Source organism: Triturus cristatus, chromosome 8 (assembly GCF_964204655.1).
Source record: "Triturus cristatus chromosome 8, aTriCri1.1, whole genome shotgun sequence".
In the NCBI taxonomy this organism is placed as follows: domain Eukaryota; kingdom Metazoa; phylum Chordata; class Amphibia; order Caudata; family Salamandridae; genus Triturus; species Triturus cristatus.
In genome coordinates this window covers 1,563,192,333-1,563,211,255 of record NC_140591.1, presented here as the reverse complement: position 1 = coordinate 1,563,211,255, position 18,923 = coordinate 1,563,192,333, and the positions used below count along the sequence as shown (strand labels likewise).

At 43.0% G+C, this 18,923-nt stretch overlaps 1 protein-coding gene across 1 annotated transcript; it reads right to left on the bottom strand.

Moving 5' to 3' along the window:
* Positions 1–12,313: 12,313 nt before the first annotated feature.
* Positions 12,314–13,255, bottom strand: LOC146806155 (olfactory receptor 51E2-like). Its single transcript, XM_085620596.1, has one exon. The coding sequence runs from the start codon at positions 13,253–13,255 to the stop codon at positions 12,314–12,316; it is 942 nt and encodes a 313-aa protein (XP_085476722.1).
* Between the last annotated feature and the right edge of the window lie 5,668 nt (positions 13,256–18,923).

Below are 18,923 nucleotides of genomic sequence, written 5' to 3'. Positions count from 1 at the left end.
ATTTAACGAGAGAATCACATGCCGTCCCAGTGGGAATATATAGGTTTACCATTAAAAAGGTTGAGTACTGGCCTCCTATAACATTACCCAAGGTCAGTTTTAGGCTCATGCAGAGATTTGATGGATGGACAAAGACCAAAGGATTGAAACTTATACTGATGCTAAGTAAAATAGCTAGACCTCCACTTGCATGACCTTTTACTGAAGGTTTTGCTGCACAACAGACCACAAAATAGTTCTCAAGAATAAAATCTGCACAACTCCATGTTTCCTGTAGGAAAATGATCCTTAGATCAAATATCATTAGTGAGCTTAGCTTAGAGCTTGGGTGTCCTATGCCTGTCTTGTTCAAGGACATAATTTTTCGCAGATTTTGTTTCCAGGGGGCTACCTCTGCAGCATAGGGAGTTTTATGTTTTCTTTAAAAGCGATCAATGAACCAGCTGCCCAACTCCAATGGGCCAGCTTGTCTTCCACTCTAGATTCGCTGACCCTTAGGTCATCACATCCCACACCATTAATTACTCTTTTCCCTGTGATACTGAGATTTTAATATCTTTTGTATTTATAGACCCCCTGCTATTAGATATAATTCTACCTGAGCCCTGGTGATCTTACCTATGGGATTCTATCTTAGAAACAAAGGGCTCCTCAAACGGGAAAACATCAATCCCATTGGTCTTAAAATGATCAACACTGGCCAGGATTAGCATTGCAAATATCTGTTAGCTAAAAGTTACTCTTGAATTTGGGAGTCCACTACAAGGGTCTAGGGGTACTCGTTCAATATCTCTACTTGTTACCAGACTCAGATTCTCAATATCAGATGATACCTGCAGTATAAAACTTCTGTTAAATGCACCCAATTCCCTATTGAACAAGGAAACAAAGATCAGAGTGTTAGATCCTTGACCTGATCCAAGGCCTGCAAATAACCTATTGCTCCGCCTTTGCTCAGCCCCAGATTCTGAAATTTGTGCCGGTGGAGAAGTAAAACCAGATTCCCAATTATAAAACCTTCCTTGATTACGATCAATCCGTACAGGGAGAGGGTCTACCTTACCTCTGGCGGACCTTCACTTATTTTTACTGCTATACTCTCTGATTCAACCGGGTCTATCCTTATTTAACGTTCTCCAATCCAGTGTCCAATTCCCCCAATTGTTTTTGCCTGTTATCCCAATACCCTTGCATCCTTCCTCTTGCCTTTGTCCACCTAATACATTTACATCTATCATAATAGAGGAAGGGAGAGGATCTACTTTCAGGCGTCCCAACTCCTGACCAACACGAGACTCAAAAAACTTGGACTCATTTCCATTTTGAGACAGAGTAATTAGGTCAGGTTCCTTAGACGCATTAAGGAATCTCAATTTTTTTGGCTCACATTTTGTAATGCATTGAGTCCTCTTCTTATTCGCCTTCCATACTTTTATGCCATTGCAGTCTGAACGGGGGCACTCTCCTAGGGGGAACAACATTTAATGTGGCCCTTGACTGTCTGACAGTGGAAGGGTCGTTTAATGGGCCTATATCGACAGATACAAAGGTGACCCTTTTTTTTAAATAGGAAAAATCAGTGCCTAATTCTTGAGTACAGATGCATTTACATTTTCCCCTTGAACAACAGAGTGATAATCCCCGGATACCTGATTTTGGGAGGCGGGACAGAACATATTATCTAGCACAGGGATATCTTTGGACAGCCCAATTAAGGAAACCCCCCGGTTATCATAAATTCCAACTTAAATTTCCATTTCCATTACCCCAGATAACGGAACTATCGTAGTCTGGGTTGCCTGAGATTTAAATTTGAAACGCATTTCTACCTTTTCTAAACAAGTAGCAGCAGAGGTAAGGTCCTGCACCCCCATTAAAATCGGGGACATTGCATCCAACACATGATCAGAATTAGCAATTGATATGCCTAACAGCGTTAAAATTGAGGAGGGAATCTTCTTTAAAGCATAAAGAGTATCAGAGTTTGCCCCCTCCTCTCCTATTCCTGATAACACCCTCATTTGGTAGATGCCATAAGGCATGGGCCCCTTTATTTGGGGACGCCTCTAGCTTTGACAATCCCAGTGAGTGTGAAAAAGATACACTTGAAGGAGTACTGCTGTACAAAGTTGGCATAAGAGGGCAACTGACAGTACGGTTCGATGACAGTCTCAGAGACGTTTCTTGGGCAACCAGCAATTTTAAATTTGCCTCCATGAATTGATTTTTTGCCATATGTATTGCAATGTCTGGCAAAGAGAAATCCTCTAATTCCCCAGGAACAAAGCTGCATTCATCCCTGCGTTGCTCATTCTGAAACACTTGAGAGAGCTCTTAAGGGGAAGACATTCCTGGTACCGACTCAGCAATATTTAGTGGGACGGTTAAAGCCACCGGACTCTTAAACTCCAGTGTAACCAAAGACTCAAATATCAATTTAGTGCCAGCACTGTTTGTTTTGGGATTAGCCTTAATGTCCTCCGTGTTCATTTCCATTTCTTGCTTCAGTTGAAGGACATTTGTCAGTAAGCTGAGTTGAAAGAATAGGTTCCACAAGATCATGTGTAATGAAGTTAAGCTGATGCGGGACTATATCCTGGGAAAGAAGCGTAACTATGCCCAACCCATCTTCATTAACTGCACCTGGCTGAATCCCCAATTCCATATTTCTTACGGCTTTACACCTTCATCTCTTAAAAAACATGGACAATACAGTAGGATGAGACTTCAAAAGTGATAGATGGACTTGGGGCTTCTTCCGCTGGATGGTTTTTAAGAGTTTAGGGGAACTGATGTGGCTAATTGTAGGTCCGGCTGACCCTGAAGGGGCAATTGAAAGGACAGATTGCAGGCACCTAGAGGGCACCTTCAACCTTCAGGAACTAAGGGGGTCAGCCACAAACGTCCACTTTACTACTCACCTGCAGATGCCACTGATGCCTTCTGCCCTTCACTCTGCAACACCTCTCTTCTCTAGCAATAAATTCAACCTCTTCAAAGAGTGTAGCAGAGGCTCACAAAGGGCTCCCTGAGGGCATAGGAGGGCGAGGAACTTACAAGTAAATATGAACTGGGAGCAACCCCCTCCCGAGTGGCATAATCTCCACCAAGCTAGTGCTGGCCGCTTTTGCACCATCAAGCAGATGGGTTGCGGCCTAGGCCTCCCCAGCGCATGGTATACATGTCGATTTATGTCAATAACCAGCTTTCTTTTGACTGCTAAATTCCTACTCAATACTTGCTGTCACTTACTGCCTCTTACTGCTTGATGTTTGCAACTTGCTGCTACTGGCTGCTTCTAAATCAGTACCTTTTTTACTGTAATCTGGAGTCAGTATTTCAGCAACCACTTCCACTGCAATCTCAATAAAGGGATTACTCTATTCCCATAGGATGAGGCAGTAAATAACAAGATGAATAACAGGATATCAGGATGAATGACAGGATGATGTATTTCAGGGCCGAGCCGAAGCCCTACTAACATTATTTTTTTCAGCTCAAGCACACAGAGCTCCAACTCGCAGATTGCAATTAATCTTGCAATTTATCAACATATCTAGGCTAAATAGACAATCACAAACAGACAAAAACAGAGCCCCCCTCTTAACAAGAAGAGACAAGAGGTGAAAAAGTAAATAAAGCAGTGGGGTTATGATGGTGGGGCAATAGGCAGCGTCAGGAGGCAAGAAAAATGAGTGGGTGCCAACAGAAAGGGAATGAAGGCAGAAGTGGGGGGCGGACCCACACCAACCTAATGCCAGCTGTCTCCGCACAGTCAGAAAGAAGACGCAGAACTAGTTGCACCATCACAGCCTACCGCCTGCCCGTTTACACTCCAAGGACGCTGATGTGCCTCATGTGTCCTCAGCTCGCGCCTCCTTCACCCCACCCGGCAAGCCACAGAGCTTAGGAGCTTGGAGCACGGAGCCACTCAATTCAATACAGCTCCCTCTGCTTGCTCTCTGCTAGCTCCGTTTGCTCCACGTGTCACTTCCTTGCACGTTCCTGCATCACCACCTCACCGCACACCACACCCACTGTCACCGGCTTCAACTAGGTCTGCCACTCATGGTAATTCTAGGAATGGGCCAAAATCTATGGGTGGATTTGTGGGAAAACCCACACTTCACCCATGAAATGCATTACTAGGGCAGAGTAGCACAAGGCAGCGCTTGTGTTGCCTTGCAATACTATGGATTTACTGAGCACTGCAGGGCCATGCAAGATGGTCTTGTGTGGCTTAGTGCATCTGACTTTAGTGTTGTTTTGCCCTTGTGATACCTTGCATGAAGCAAGGGCAATGCAACACTTTGATAAATCTGGCCCATAGTGTTTTTGTTTTTGATCCTACTGCTTGGCATATAGATTTTAATTTATTGAAAACTGTTTTAGAGGTAGTATCTGAACTAGCATGTCACTGGGTCTTCAAGAACTTCAAGACCTAGACCAACATGTAAAAGAATGAGAAAGATGTTGTCAGTAGTGTTTAATGCAGAAGATAAATCGACCCGCACAATAAGCCGGGGTTCCCAATGTTTGTCTCTCAATCCTGCTTTCTGTACTGTGCCCCATTCCCAAAATCAAGCTGTTTTTCTGCCAAAAGAAATCCGGTGATTGGTTTGAATTTCTACAGTCAGGTTTGGAGTAGCCCTGGTTTTTTGGGTGGTGGTCCTATATGGTCAATTTTAAGAGGGTCGGGAACAAAACCTTTATTTGGACAGACATTAATAAAGTTTACCTCTAGTGTTAAAGAACTTCATTTAAGCTATTGGTAGTGGGATAGGTCTGATTGAATAGCAAGAGTTTAGTCTTAAAGATAAGTTCTTAGATGGTTATAAAGGGATCCAATTGACTGAAGGATTATTGTGTGTGGCAGTAGGTCCTTTCATTCTCATTTCTGATTGTGGTCATTTTGTCTGAGTAATATTTTGTAAATTTGACACATCTCTATTCAGCTAATTGGAGTGCTAATTGGGTAGTTTGGTGTTTTAAAAAGTGTAACAACTATTTTGGATGATTCTTAACTCCTCGGATGCTCCTTGGATGCCTGATATAAAGACAGTGGATTAGGCCTTGAAAATAAATTTTGTAGACACATTGTGTGGATGATGCTGTCTTCGTGTAAAAATGTCAACTAATTTTCTTGCTGCTTAAGCTTGTAGTCCTATAAAGAACTAAATATTGAACCATAGTTTTGGATTAAGGATTACTGAACTGCTTTGTTATTGACATGAGATAGAACCCTTCTACCTTTGTTTCACAAAGGTGTTTATGTTGGTTAGATGGCAAGAAATATTGAGATTGTTTTTACAGTTCATTTCAAGGTGAGGCCCTTTCTGGACAAATCAGCATTTTCTGATGATGTGGAAAGCAAGAATTATCCAGCCGCAAGTGCTGTCACTTTAGAGCTAATAACCGGAAACAAGAAAATGTATTTAATTTGGAAAAGATGGACTGTGACTTGGGAAGACAGAGCATCAATGTTCGGGGTTCACAATGGAGAGAAGAGAGTGACAAGGTGTGGTTTAAAAGAGTGATCAGGCAGTGAGGGGATCAGAAAGAGATAGAGGTGGTAGAGGACGGTTTGGTGAAAACCTGTCAAGGGTGTTTTGGCATCTGGGTAGTTACCCTGTCACAAACCATTGCTTCACATGTGGAAATGTTGAAGGACTGGCCTGAGACATCTAGATTGGGAGAGTGCACAGCTGCAAAGGTCACATTTATCACTGGCCTTTCGGAATTTCCAACCATTTTGATGGTTGCCTACTGCTTTAGGTTTGAAACTGAGGCACAGAGTTTCAAAGAAGAGCATGGCAGATGATCCTATCATGGAGTTAGATGTCAATAGCCTTCTCAGTGGTCTTTCATTGAAAAAAAAGCTGGGTAATTAAATGGGCATGTGTGATGTCATTATAATGCAGAATGCATTCAGGAGGGGCATGATCTGCACTTCTTTGATGGTAGCCAGAAAGAAGATTGGACAATTGGCATGTTATTTAAGTTAGGTTGAATCATCAGATCTGCAGATTGCCCTTAAAACAGACAATGAGTTGACATTGCCTTCCTATGAGATGATTGTCAGAGATTGGATCCGTTTTGGAAAATTGTTAGAAGAGAGAGCTCTGAGGTGGTCAACTTGTGTATGCTGCATGAACATATAGACATGTGAATGCCTCTTTATGATTCCACTATTGTTTTCTACAAACTTTTAATTGATATGCACTTCTAAGAATTTTTGAAAGGATTATCTCTTGTAGGTTTTACTCTATCATTGGTAAGTGTGAAGAGCACCCAGCTCCTGTTGAAGTAGAGAGTAACAAAGCAAAACTGGGTATATAGCACACGCACTGCGTAATGGTGATTTGGTGTTGATGAGTTGTTTCGTGCTCCAAGGTCTCGCTTTCCGAAAAAGAGTGAGTAGATACGTGAAAAATGCACTCCCCAAGACATGGGGTGTGTCCCTCGGGCACAGATATGGTCCTCTCAAGGAGGTTTCAATTGTTATTCAAATGAGTAAAGTTGAGCTTTCATCTAGTTGAAAAAAGCTTTATTCGTCTTTTTTGGCGTTCAATTCAAACACGTCACAATGAACATTGATTTAGGTCACATATTCCCAATGCATTTCGGCTTGAGCCTTCATCAGGGGTGATCATAAAACCGGGAGCCCTATTTATATAGTCCTCTCTCAGTTACCCTTGGATTTGTGCTGACACATCATCCAAGATGGCGTCAAGAGGACCCCGCCCAGGCTGCCTAGGCATTGCCTGCGCACAAATCTAAGGGTAACTGAGAGAGGACTATATAAATAGGGCTCCCGGTTTTATGATCACCCCTGATGAAGGCTCAAGCCGAAATGCATTGGGAATATGTGACCTAAATCAATGTTCATTGTGACGTGTTTGAATTGAACGCCAAAAAAGACGAATAAAGCTTTTTTCAACTCGATGAAAGCTCAACTTTACTCATTTGAATAACAATTGAAACCTCCTTGAGAGGACCATATCTGTGCCCGAGGGACACACCCCATGTCTTGGGGAGTGCATTTTTCATGAAGTAGAGAGTGCAGCAGGGCCTGCATGGGATTAACTGAAAATGAAAATCTCATTGGGTGTACTTTAAGCAGGTTGGGCACTATTTTGGGTGATTAATTATTTAGACCACTGATACTGTCTGGTGGGCACGAGGCAAATGACAGATGGTGCCTCTCCCACTACTGTTCTCCTGACAATTCCCCAAATATATGTTTATAAAACTATGAATAGCTATGCATTAAATGAATTAAGTAGGGTTGATCACTGTGCAGCTATGTACGTTTTCACATGCTACAAAGACACTCTGAGGAATCCGATGTGTAACTTCTTGATTTGGAGGAGCAATGCTCACTTATGGTTGTTTTATGTATTAACTCTGTTTTATTGACAGAATACGAAGCAGAGAACAAAATTGAGTCACCTACAACCCAGCGGGCCAGCTAATTAAATCCAACGGTGCAATCAAGACAACGATAAGAATAGGGCATCCAAATGTTTAAGCACAGCAAGCCACCCACAACCCAACAGGGCCGGCTGCATCTTAAGAAAATAGTAATCAGTGGACAGAGCTAGCGGCTGGCGCCCACGTCATTTTGAGAAGCAAGAGGCCACGGGAGCCGCATGGCAACCCCTAGAGGCAGTAGGCACAGTGTAGAATTCCAAGTTTAAACACTGAACAAAACTAAAGTAGAACGATAAAGAAATCAAAGTAAAACCATCTCCCTCCCCCCACCCCTCTCCTCAGTGAGTCATTCAGAAGAAGGGAAGATGGCAGCCCATGTACCCTGGATGGTACGGTATATCCACCATGTCAGGAAGTGAAAAGGGACCAGTAATACACATTCTTATGGGATGATAGTGGTGTCGCCAGCGACCAATTTGAGGATGCGGAGGTATTGTGGGCAGGTCAATTCACGAATTTCCTTGGAGAGAATAGCTAAGAAAGGGACCCAGGTTTTGGCATAGTCTGCACTCTTCTCCGCAGCTGTCATAGAGAGCTGCTCCATCGCTAAAAGATTCCATAGCTGGTGAATCCAGCCTATATATTCTGGTATCCTGTCCGATTTCCACCTTGCCAGTATAACCCTGAGTGCAGCGTTCAATGCAAGCACCAGTTGTCTCCCCCTAAGCGAGCACAGGGGAAAGGTTATCACATTAGGGAGGCCTAAATGAGTGTACGCAGGGAGCCAGGGTATGGAGGTGGTAAAGGCCAGATCAATGTCGTCTAATATTTGCTTCCAGTAACGGGTGGGTTTTGGGCAATGCCAGAGTAGGTGGAGAAGAGTCCCAGGACTACCACATCCCTGCCAAAAGAGGCCGTCACATTGGGGTTGCCATTTGGAGATTCTGTTAGGGGTATAGTTCCAATATGTCGCGATCTTAAAAGCTGTGTCCGTGTGGCTCGAGAAATACGTAGTGTGGTGTGCCCAATAGAAAACATCCTCCCAGTCCTTGTCAGATAGCACACACCCTAGTTCTGTCTCCCAGCATTTCTGCCCAGCAGTGCGAACCCTAGGGAGGGCTGTATTAAGGAAGGAGTACATTTCCGAGATAAGGCGTTTGTCGTCCTTTTTTGCTAATTATCCATTTCTAAAATGGCAACATCGGACGGAATGTGAGTGATCGCGTCTCGGGCCCAGAAATCCAATGTATCATCTGGGAATGTAAATAAAAATCAGTTGCAGACAGATTATAGTCTGATTGAAGTTCCTTAAAAGGGATAAGGCCCCAAAGGTCGAAAAGATGCCCTATATGTTTACAACCCCCTTCAATCCAACGTGGGGCAGCCCCATTATTCATCCCCGGCTGAAAGGCCGGGTTCATGAAAAGCGGAGTTAATGTAGAGGGAAATGTAGTCAGATTGGCCCTCCAGGAGACTCTGTCCCAAGCAAGCATTGTGGGACGCATGACAGGGGAGGAACAGAGGCCCCAAGCTCGAGCCGACCTCGGCATCCAGGCATCTCGCCAAATGTGATGGCTGCTACTGTCTGATCCATGAATACTCAATATTTCTCAGTCATGGGTCGATTCCACTCCACCAAATATCGTATATGTGAGGCGTGGAAGTATCGAGCGACATTAGGATAAGCTAAACCCCCATATTTCTTAGGCCATTGAAGCTTTTCCATAACCGCGGCGCAGTTGGGCCCCAGACAAAGCCTTCGATTGCCGATTGTATCTGTCGCAGGGCATGTGGTGGGGGTTCTAGTGGTAGTGTTTGAATATTAAATATAGAGCACGCAGCAGTACATTCATTTTAACCGTAGACAGTCTCCCAAACCATGTCAGGGGAAGGCGACGCCATTGGTGTATGTTGGCACGGATGTGTTTTAGTAAGGTCGAGTAGTTCACCTCTGCAGTTTGCGCAAGACTTTCGTGGAGGACCAACCCAAGGTATGTAATACCTTCCAACACCCAATCAAAGGCAAAGCGATGACAAAGAGTCTCCACCGTCAGTTGATTAGTGGTGAGATTGAGTACTTGTGGCTTCTGCATGTTGATTTTGAAGCCGGAAAACTGGCTAAACGTCTGGAGGTCGTCCACAATAGCCGGTAAAGAGGACAGAGAGTGTGCCACCGAAAAAATAAGGTAATCCGCATATAAACTAATATGGTGTTGGTATAAGCCGAACGGGATACCATGCCCAAGAGGGTTGTCTCGAAGTCGCTGAGCCAATGGCTCCATATATATGGTGAAAAGCAGGGGAGAAAGGGGGCAACCCTGCCGTGTTCCCCGCCCTACTTCAAAGTGATCAGAAAGAACCCCATTGACCCGTACAGCCACCTGAGGCGCACTGTAAATGCTCCAAATCCAGCGTTGAAACCGTGGTCCCAGCCCAAAGCCCTCGAAAGTCACGAAGAGTTACGGCCAATGCACATGATCAAAAGCCTTCTCCAAGTCAATCGCTAATAGAAGGGCTTCCTCTTTTGAACAGTGCACTTTATCAATTAGGTGACAAATGCGTTTGGTATTGTCCCCACAGTGCCTTCCCGGGATGAAACCAGATTGGTCCGGATCAACAAGACCTGATATATGGGGGTTTAGTCTATGTGTGAGTATACTAGAGAATAGTTTGGCATCTATATTCAGTAAAGAAATCGGCTGATAGGAACTGCAGAGCTCTGGATCCTTACCCGGCTTGAGGATAACCGAAATAGAGGCCTGCAGCATGGTGGGAGTGAGGGACCATGTGTCCGTACAAGAATGACACAAACAGGTTAGCAAGGGGGCAAGTTCAGCACAAAAGATTTTATAAAAAAGGGCACTGAAGTCGTCAGGCCCTGGGGCCTTCTCCAACTTCAGCCATGTAATTGCAGATATCACTTCTTCTGTGCGGATAGACGCCTCCAAGGCGTCTACCTCACCTGCAGGCAAGGGTGTCACCACAGCCTCTGCGTGGTAGTCAGAGGGATCAGGCCGTAGAGAGGGATCTGCCGCGTAGAGTGAGCCATAAAAGGATCGAAAGGTCGACACTATGTGGGCGTCGCATGGAGAGGGATTGACCAGACTCATCGCGAAGCGGTGTAACTGAGTGGGCCTCCTGCTGGCTGTGTAGGCAATGCACTAACATACGGCCCCCTTTATTCAAGCCAACAAAATACTTGTGTTTCATGCGAACCACGGCTCGGTCCAGGTCAAGCCGGCGGAGTTGGAGGCGCTCCTTCTCCAGTTACCACCATATTCGGGGAGCGCCTGTGAGCTTGTGTATGGCCTCTAACTCTTTGACTGTAGCCTCCAGTACTGCACGTTTCGTCTGGACATCTCAGAGAGGCCGTGGGCTGGCCTCGGCACCCAGGGGGGCCCGATCACAGGGCTCCGGCCGCTCCGCGATGAGCTGCGGCAGTGGGTCTTTGTCACCGCACTCCGTGCGTGGCGACCATGCGGCCCCGTACAGTGCCCACCAAGGTTGTGACAGCCGTCCAGACACTCTGTGGGCAGTCGATGGATGTCGGCCAAACAGTGCAAGTGTCCTCCGCCTGCTAGGATGACGGATGGAGTGCGATTTAAGAGACTATAGAACTCGGTGGGCCGGAGCGACCGCAAAGCACGTCCTATGCGGTCGCCATCTTGGACACGCCCCCTTATGATTGTTTTAGGTTGAGTCCTAAGTCACATATTCATTCTCATCCTGAGCTGAGTTTGATTAATCCCATCCCCTGCAGATATTATCTCTTATTATGCTTTCACACTTAGAAACAGAACATCCTTCCCTTTACAAAGTGACAGCTTGTCATCCTTGTAGTGTTGGAAGGGTTTGCAGACCTCTTTGCTATAATCTAAGTAAGCTAGGTGCATCCCAGTGAGCAGCCAAACAGAGTTGAGTTCCTTAATGACACTATATGGATGTACTGATATACTCACTCACTCTCTCACCCACGTGCTTAGCTTCTCCGTCATACTACCTCATATTGCACTAGTCATTTCTTCTGCAACAAACTATGCTAGAAATTGCTATATTGTATATTGTATTGCTATAATCACAAATGCAACAGTGGAACAGTTTCAGAATATGAGATGTAGAAAAATAATTTTGGAAGAAAGTACAATGACAACTACGATGCAATTTGTTATAGTTGGTGTGTTGCATCTTACCTCCACAATACCCTGGTAAATTAACTATTTGAGACCCACTTTTCGGTCAGTCCCCTCTGTTCAACAAATATTCAGCTAGATTTCAAAAGCAGATATTTGGATTCAATATAGTCTAGTTATTATGTGTTTCTGTTCTCTGAACCCATCAATGCATATTTTCCATGTGTTAGCCCTTTGAAGGATATCAATGTTGCATCACCTAGGTGTGTTGGGAAGAGGAATCTTTGACAGATGAGCACACTCCCATAGGCACTCCTCGAGTAAGGTAAATTAGAGACCATACAGGAAACATGTTGTAAGAGAAGACTTACCAGAAGCCTGTAATCACTTTAGGAAAAATGCTTAAATGGGGCAGGGGGAAAAACAGTGGTGGATGACACAGACATTTTTTTCATCATTGCTGGTACTCAAAACTCCTTCAAAAGCTCCAAAAATAGCTGAAAACTAACATTTGGGCTGAGTTCTTCAAGGTGCTGCACCATCCCAAACACTCTAGCACACAATACACTTTTCGTTCGCTGTACCTTTGCGTGAGGATGGGTGCATGCTGTAAGTTGACTGACTACATTTAGCCCATACAGTAAGACCAAAATGGGGTTGGTCAAACCAGTGATTAGATGTGCAAATTCATAATGGGGGGCATATTAGGCCTAGAAATGTAATATATAAAATATGTATAAGTATGTTTTTTATGCTGAAGGATTGTAAAATAATTTCATAATCTTCAATCTTATTTTGGATGTTTTGATGCCATAAACTATGGGGTTTAGAACAGGGGGAACAAATAAGTAGATGTCACCCATCACTATATGGATCGTTGGAGATGAGCGATCTCTAAATCTGTGTACTACAGACAAACCAATCAGAGGGACATAGAAGATAAATACAGCCAAGACATGGGATATGCAGGTGTTGAATGCCTTCAAACTTTCTTTCCTAGAGAGATGACACACTGTTTTTAGAATCATGACATAAGACAATGAAATTAGCAATGAGTCAAGCCCCATGATAAAAAGGATGACAAACAAACCATAAACAATGTTGGGTGTAGTATCTGAACAGGCAAGCTTCATCACATCCTGATGGACGCAGAAGGGATGGGACAGCACCTTGCTGTGACAAAATGGCAATCGTTTAATTAGAAAGGGGATAGGGCCAATGAACATTAAACCTCGAATGACAGAAACCAATCCAATCAATGCTATTCTGTGAGTTGTCAGGATGTATGAGTGTCTTAGTGGATTACATATGGCGACGTAGCGGTCAAAGGCCATGGCCAGCAATACTGTAGATTCCATAACTGATAAACAATGAATGAAGAACATCTGGATGAGACAGCTGGGGAAAGAGATTTCCATTACATCAAACCATAAGAGGATCAATATCTTCGGCATTGTGCTAGTGGACAGGAATATATCAATGGCAGCCAGCATTGCAAGAAACAAGTACATGGCCTCATGGAGGCTTGGCTCCACCTTTATGATGTACAGGATGGCACAGTTTCCAAGAAGTGCAATGATGTACAAAAAACACATGGGGAAACCAATCCAGATGTGTAAGCCTTCCAGTCCGGGAAATCCTATCAAGGTGAATGCAGCCGGGTCATAGCCAGTGTCATTAAGCGTGGTCATGATGAAAAATTTCCTAGGAGTCCCTGAAGGGATTTGTTTTCTGAAATGAAGATTAAAGTAATGTACATTATTAACATGTATAACTTCTCGACAAAGCAAATCTGTCATAATGAAAACTCAGTGGATTGAGTGGTCTTCGTACAAATCTGTGCGTAACCATGAATTCTAATAAGGAGACCTGATTATCCTCTGACAGATCCTCTATTATATTTTCATACAACACTCCTTGACACACAGTCTCCTGAAGCTAGATACATCAATCCCACATCAACCATGAGCCCTTGCTACTCTGTCTTCATTTTATGTATTTTATGTATATACTTTATAGTCCTTTAAGTGCACAGGTACTCAAAAAGTGTTTCCCGGTTCTAAGCATGATAAAAAAACAGATTGTCAACTTAGTATAGCCATGTCTTCAAGTCTTTGTGGAATGCAAGCAGAGAAGTACAGTCCCTGAGGTACTTGGGGCAGGAGTTCCACAGTCTTGGACCCAACACTGCGAAAGAACACCCTTCATCCGTGCAAAATGAAACCTAGGCACAATGCAGAAGGCCAGGTTGGAAGAGCTAAAGAAACAAGAAGGGATGTTGGGAATCACTAGGTCCTAAATGTAATGTGAATTTATTATAGCTTTGGCCTCAAACATGTAGAAAAGAGCCTTAATTTGAATCCGTTTGGAGACTGTGAGCAAATGTAGCTCAAGGAAGAGATGTGAGACTGAAGCATGCTTAGTAAGCCGGAACAGCAATCAATCTGGCTGCCAAGGTCTGGACCATCTGTAGGTGCCTGATAAATGCCTGGTCTATTCCCAAATATGGATCTTTGCCATAATCCAATCTAGATTTGATCAGGAACTGAATCAGAGTCCTTTGGACAGATTCTTGTCCCCCTACGATTTAAAGGGCTCATGCATGTAGACTCCAAGTGCTTCTGCACAGATAAGTAATTCTGCAGATAACTCATTTAATTGTTAGCTCATTTGATTGTTCTATTAGCTCATTTGGTTGTTCTACTATACACAGATAGGCAATATCCTTCTCCATGGCTACAACTTTATGGAGAGAGCAACTAAAGGATGTGCTGGAGTAAAAATCATTGTACACTAATCTACTTTCTCCCTATGGATCATTACCTAGCATTCATTCAGCATCCAGGTTTCCCTGTCATCTTTTCTTCAAAATGTCCATCATTGTCAGCTGCATATATTGACCTCAATAAACTTCTACATTCACCACAATATTCACAGACTCTCGACTGGCTGTTGCCATCTTCTTCACAGAATTCAGGGTTAAGAAACATTTCAGTGCACAAACACACTCATTTGGACATTCAATTTACAACATCTTGCACACCTCCAAAGTGCCCATATTCTGGCTTGCCCTTTCTCAATCTATATTAGTGACAGTCACCAAGATCACACTTACCAAGTATGTATTCTGGCCTGAAACATCTCTTCCAAAAACATATTTTTGTATTGGCTGAAAACAGTGTTTTCTTCCTGCTTATTTCTGAAGAGAAGCATTCCAATATCTGCAGCTGTAACATGATTTGCATTCTAAACAGAGAAGCACCATTGGAAAAGACCAGATTCAAAATTTTAGAATAGTTCTCTGAAAAATTGAATGTGCAATATTTTAGTATTTACACATTTGGTAGATCCATACTTCATCAACATGAATCAAACTCATATTAAAAAAAATATTTAATATTAGGAAATTGAGCAAACTAATATTGACTCACCAGTAATTAAAAATGTCAGGTTTTAAAAATATATCTATCCCATTCCATATTACACAAAAGTTTCATAGAAATAACTATATCCACTTTCTTTTTTGGTCTAGGACAAAATTGGCTTCATAAATATTGTAGCACAATCTGCCTGGTGTACCTGCTGCAATGCCTGCAGCGAAAGCAGTGCAAAACATAGTCTACGTTTTCTCCACCAGGGCAAATATTGTTTAACTCTTACAAAAGAAACGGGGGAATGGGAGCAAAAAAAGTTCCAGTACTGTCATTATAACCCACTATTAGCACGAACCATCTGGTTTTTTAATTTTGCCAGAGGAATCCATCTATTTAATTGACACAACATTGATTTCCACTAGTCAATTTTATATTCACTCACTTCTTTACGAGCAGTACCTTAAACTCATCATACAGCGAGAAGTTTAAAATATCTGCTAACATGACCCTTCGGGGGACCCGTAGGACATTGCAGTGCTGGTCTGATGAGGAGCAACCTCCCTATGATAAAGCATGACATCCCTTGGGATGTGTTAGGGCATCAAGTAAGAGTCCCACTGACTCTCCTAACTAGACCCAAGACCGCTCATCTTCCCCATTCTTCTTTAGGAACAGGGACCCACCCATTTTGGAGTATACCAATATTCTTTAACCCGGCTCTTGAACATTTTTTTAGGCAGCACAGATTGTCCTTCAAGCAGCTTCCCAGACATCTATTATCTTTCAGACGAAAATAGGCCAAATTTCTTTCTCTTGCTCTCTCTCTCTTTCTCTCTCTCTCTCTCTCTCTCTCTCTCTCTCTCTCTATATATATATATATATATATATATATATATTTTTACCAAGAACATGAACGTGGTCGAAACGCGTTGTCCTTGTCTGCAGCTTAGAAAATAAACTTACCTGCAAACTTGATCATATGGGCTTGAGTAATCTCTCCCTGGATTTCTTTTCCTTTGGAGAGGTTATAACTGACCCAAGGAGACAAAGGAACAGATGTTCATTGGTTCTAGCTGTCCCCTACTCCCTCTGCCTACCCATCCTATATATAGGGGCCCCCCTTCTATTGGATACATGAACGTTATAGTTAGGCTGACACTTCACTTGTACAAAACCTGTGAAATTCAGCCGTTATAGTTAGCTGAGCTAACTATCACTTGCACCCCTGCAATACACTGCCGAGGACGTCATATATTACATCACTCACGACATGGTCAGTGACATCACTGATGACTTCACTGATGACATCTCAAATGACATCAAGAGAGGTAGTTGTCCCCAAGGACGTCCTTGTGGGCCATCTAAAACTCCTGTTACCTACAGTAAGTCCCACACAGCAGGATTGCTGAGTTATGATACTGATACCAGGCGATGCACCCTCTTTCTCCACAAGTCTACAAACGTGCCCCCTAGCGTGCTCTTGGTTGGTGGATGAAGTCCCCTTCACTGCTGGGGGTCCCTAGGAGCCAACTAGCCTACCTTTTTTCTCCAGTAAGCCCAACACATTGGGATTGCTGAGAGGTGGTTGCAGTTCTATTGGTTAGGGGTATACCCATCAATAACCCTCCTATTACCTGGGTATCTGAAACACAATTTGGAAAAAATTGGTAAGGAGGAAAAAATAGAGAAATATTTTTAAACAAGGACACCTTTAATTATCCTGTCATATGTGTATATATTCACATTTTCTTATTTAGCCATTTTATCGTTGAGCATATAAAAAGAACATATATTTACAAATAACACCTCTAAAACAAAAACAAACTAAGGCTACTGTCCACCATGAAATATTTCCTATTGTGGAGCCACCTTTAAATAGTATGGACTACCCAGAAGGCTCATACATTGCGTATAGGAAAATCACTCTCCAAATAATTCAAAAAAGCAATGTGAGACTGTTACATCCACAAACAGTTCAATTAATTTGCAGTCCTTCTGTACAAAAAGCTGCCGACGCGGTCGTGTTTCAGCGGATCTATTTCTTATGGCCTCTTCAGGACAAAAACAACAGCAGCATTCTACATAAAGAAAAATAATAAACTCTAATAACATATACAGTACAGAATGGCCAAACGATTATCCTTGCCGGTATATATACAGGTCTCGTTCCCTGTGAAACATGCCGAAAGTTCCACCACCACAATAAAATCACCGAATCCAGTGTGACGTGAATCTCAAGGAAAATCAAAATTAAAATTCCTCAACTTTCGCAGGCATGTGCGTGCGTGCGCCCAATGTGACGGAAAACTCATTTTACACCCGTGTGTCTGCTTCCCAAAAGCATATATACTAACGTATTTAATCTCCAGGGTCTCTCATTCTGCAATCGGATAGGCTCAACACAAACCTTAGCTATCGTCCTTCACTCCGGACATCCTGCATGGAATCAACTTGCTAGTTGGCGATGGGAGGGGGAGAAGTCTACCCCTAGCCCAACTATAAAGGAGAAAAAAGGGGGGTTTAAGTCAACCTCACTTTAACCAGTGAAATGAATTAAATCCAGCGAAGGACTACCTTATCACCCAAAGGTTCGACTATAGTACCTGGCTTAGAAGTATTATCGCTAAGCTCACATCAGGTCCACTGTAGGGAGTTCCATCCGCCGTGATGTGCACGCTGCAATAAAGAAAAGCGCACAACAAAACACGCGAGGATAAATAAAGAAATCTAAACTAAATCTAAACGACACGTGGCTGAGTACCAACTCCTCTTACCTTATGACTCTTCTCTTTTTTTCTCTCTACGGTCTAGGTACCGTCTCTCCAAGTTCGCTGTCCTACTTCGAATCGAGGTACATGGGAGTGTACACGGATCCATATTTCTAACGATCAACAAAGACAAGGGACTACCGCATCCCCCCAACATGGGGTGAAATGTATCGGCCATTTTGAAGTGGAGTGAGATCACAGGCCCACTAGTTAATTACATGGCTTTCTCCCTAGTGAGGGGCAACACTATTTGTCGATTTAAAGAAATTAAAAAGGAGAATGAAAGGTGAAAATTAATTATGTGCAAAAATGATTAAAATTAATAGAAATGATTGAAAAATACTAACAACGGTCAAAAACTTAACTACTCTAAATCAAGCTAAATAATTATAAATAATAATAAAAAAAAAGGGTCACCACCATTATACCCCATGTGTGCAGAAGACATAGTTAGAGAACTTGTAGACATCGCGGCTCACATTCTGAACAGAACATATAATTATGAACAATTTACATAAATACCTATCTACACAGTGACTACACATGTCAGGTATTAGCTGACTGAATCTGATAACCCTGCCAGATCTTACATGAAAATCTTCAACTCTACCGATCTTATTGTATCAGGGCCCATAATTCGTCCCTATCATTTAAACCATCAATAGCTGTGCGATACTTCTCAATCAACCGTGCTTCTAGGCGATTGAGGGTGTTCTGTAACAAAGCTTTATTCATGGGACGCATGACCGTTAAGACGGTCCACCTCAATTCGTCTTCCTCGTGTCCCAGTTACAGAAAGTGCTGGACCAGTGGGGCACCGAGAATTTTGCAACGTATCCGTGATTTGTGCTGCTGAATTCATAATTTGACTGCTTGAGTTGTTTGGCCAATATAAGTTTTTTTACATGGGCACTCAATTGAGTAAATCACATTCTTCGAATTGCAATTTGAGAAAGTCAGTTGCACATGTTTTTTATCTCCAATAGTTGTAAATTTGAAGTCATTTTCTGAGGGCACACCACGCAGTTCTGACATCTGAAGTGTCCCTTTACTGGTGGCAACCCCATCATAGCTCTTACATCTTTAGGGGGTATTGGTCTAGACGCTTTAACTAGATACTCCCTAAGGTTCTTTCCTTTCTGGAAAGCGAACAAAGGTGTGCCAAGGCCCAAGTGCTCAACCAACCGCCAATTTCTCTGGATAATTTGTCTCACTTT

Bases quoted from the DNA above. Each gene is read 5' to 3' on its own strand.
- LOC146806155 (XM_085620596.1), bottom strand. From the start codon at position 13,255: ATGACCACGCTTAATGACACTGGCTATGACCCGGCTGCATTCACCTTG.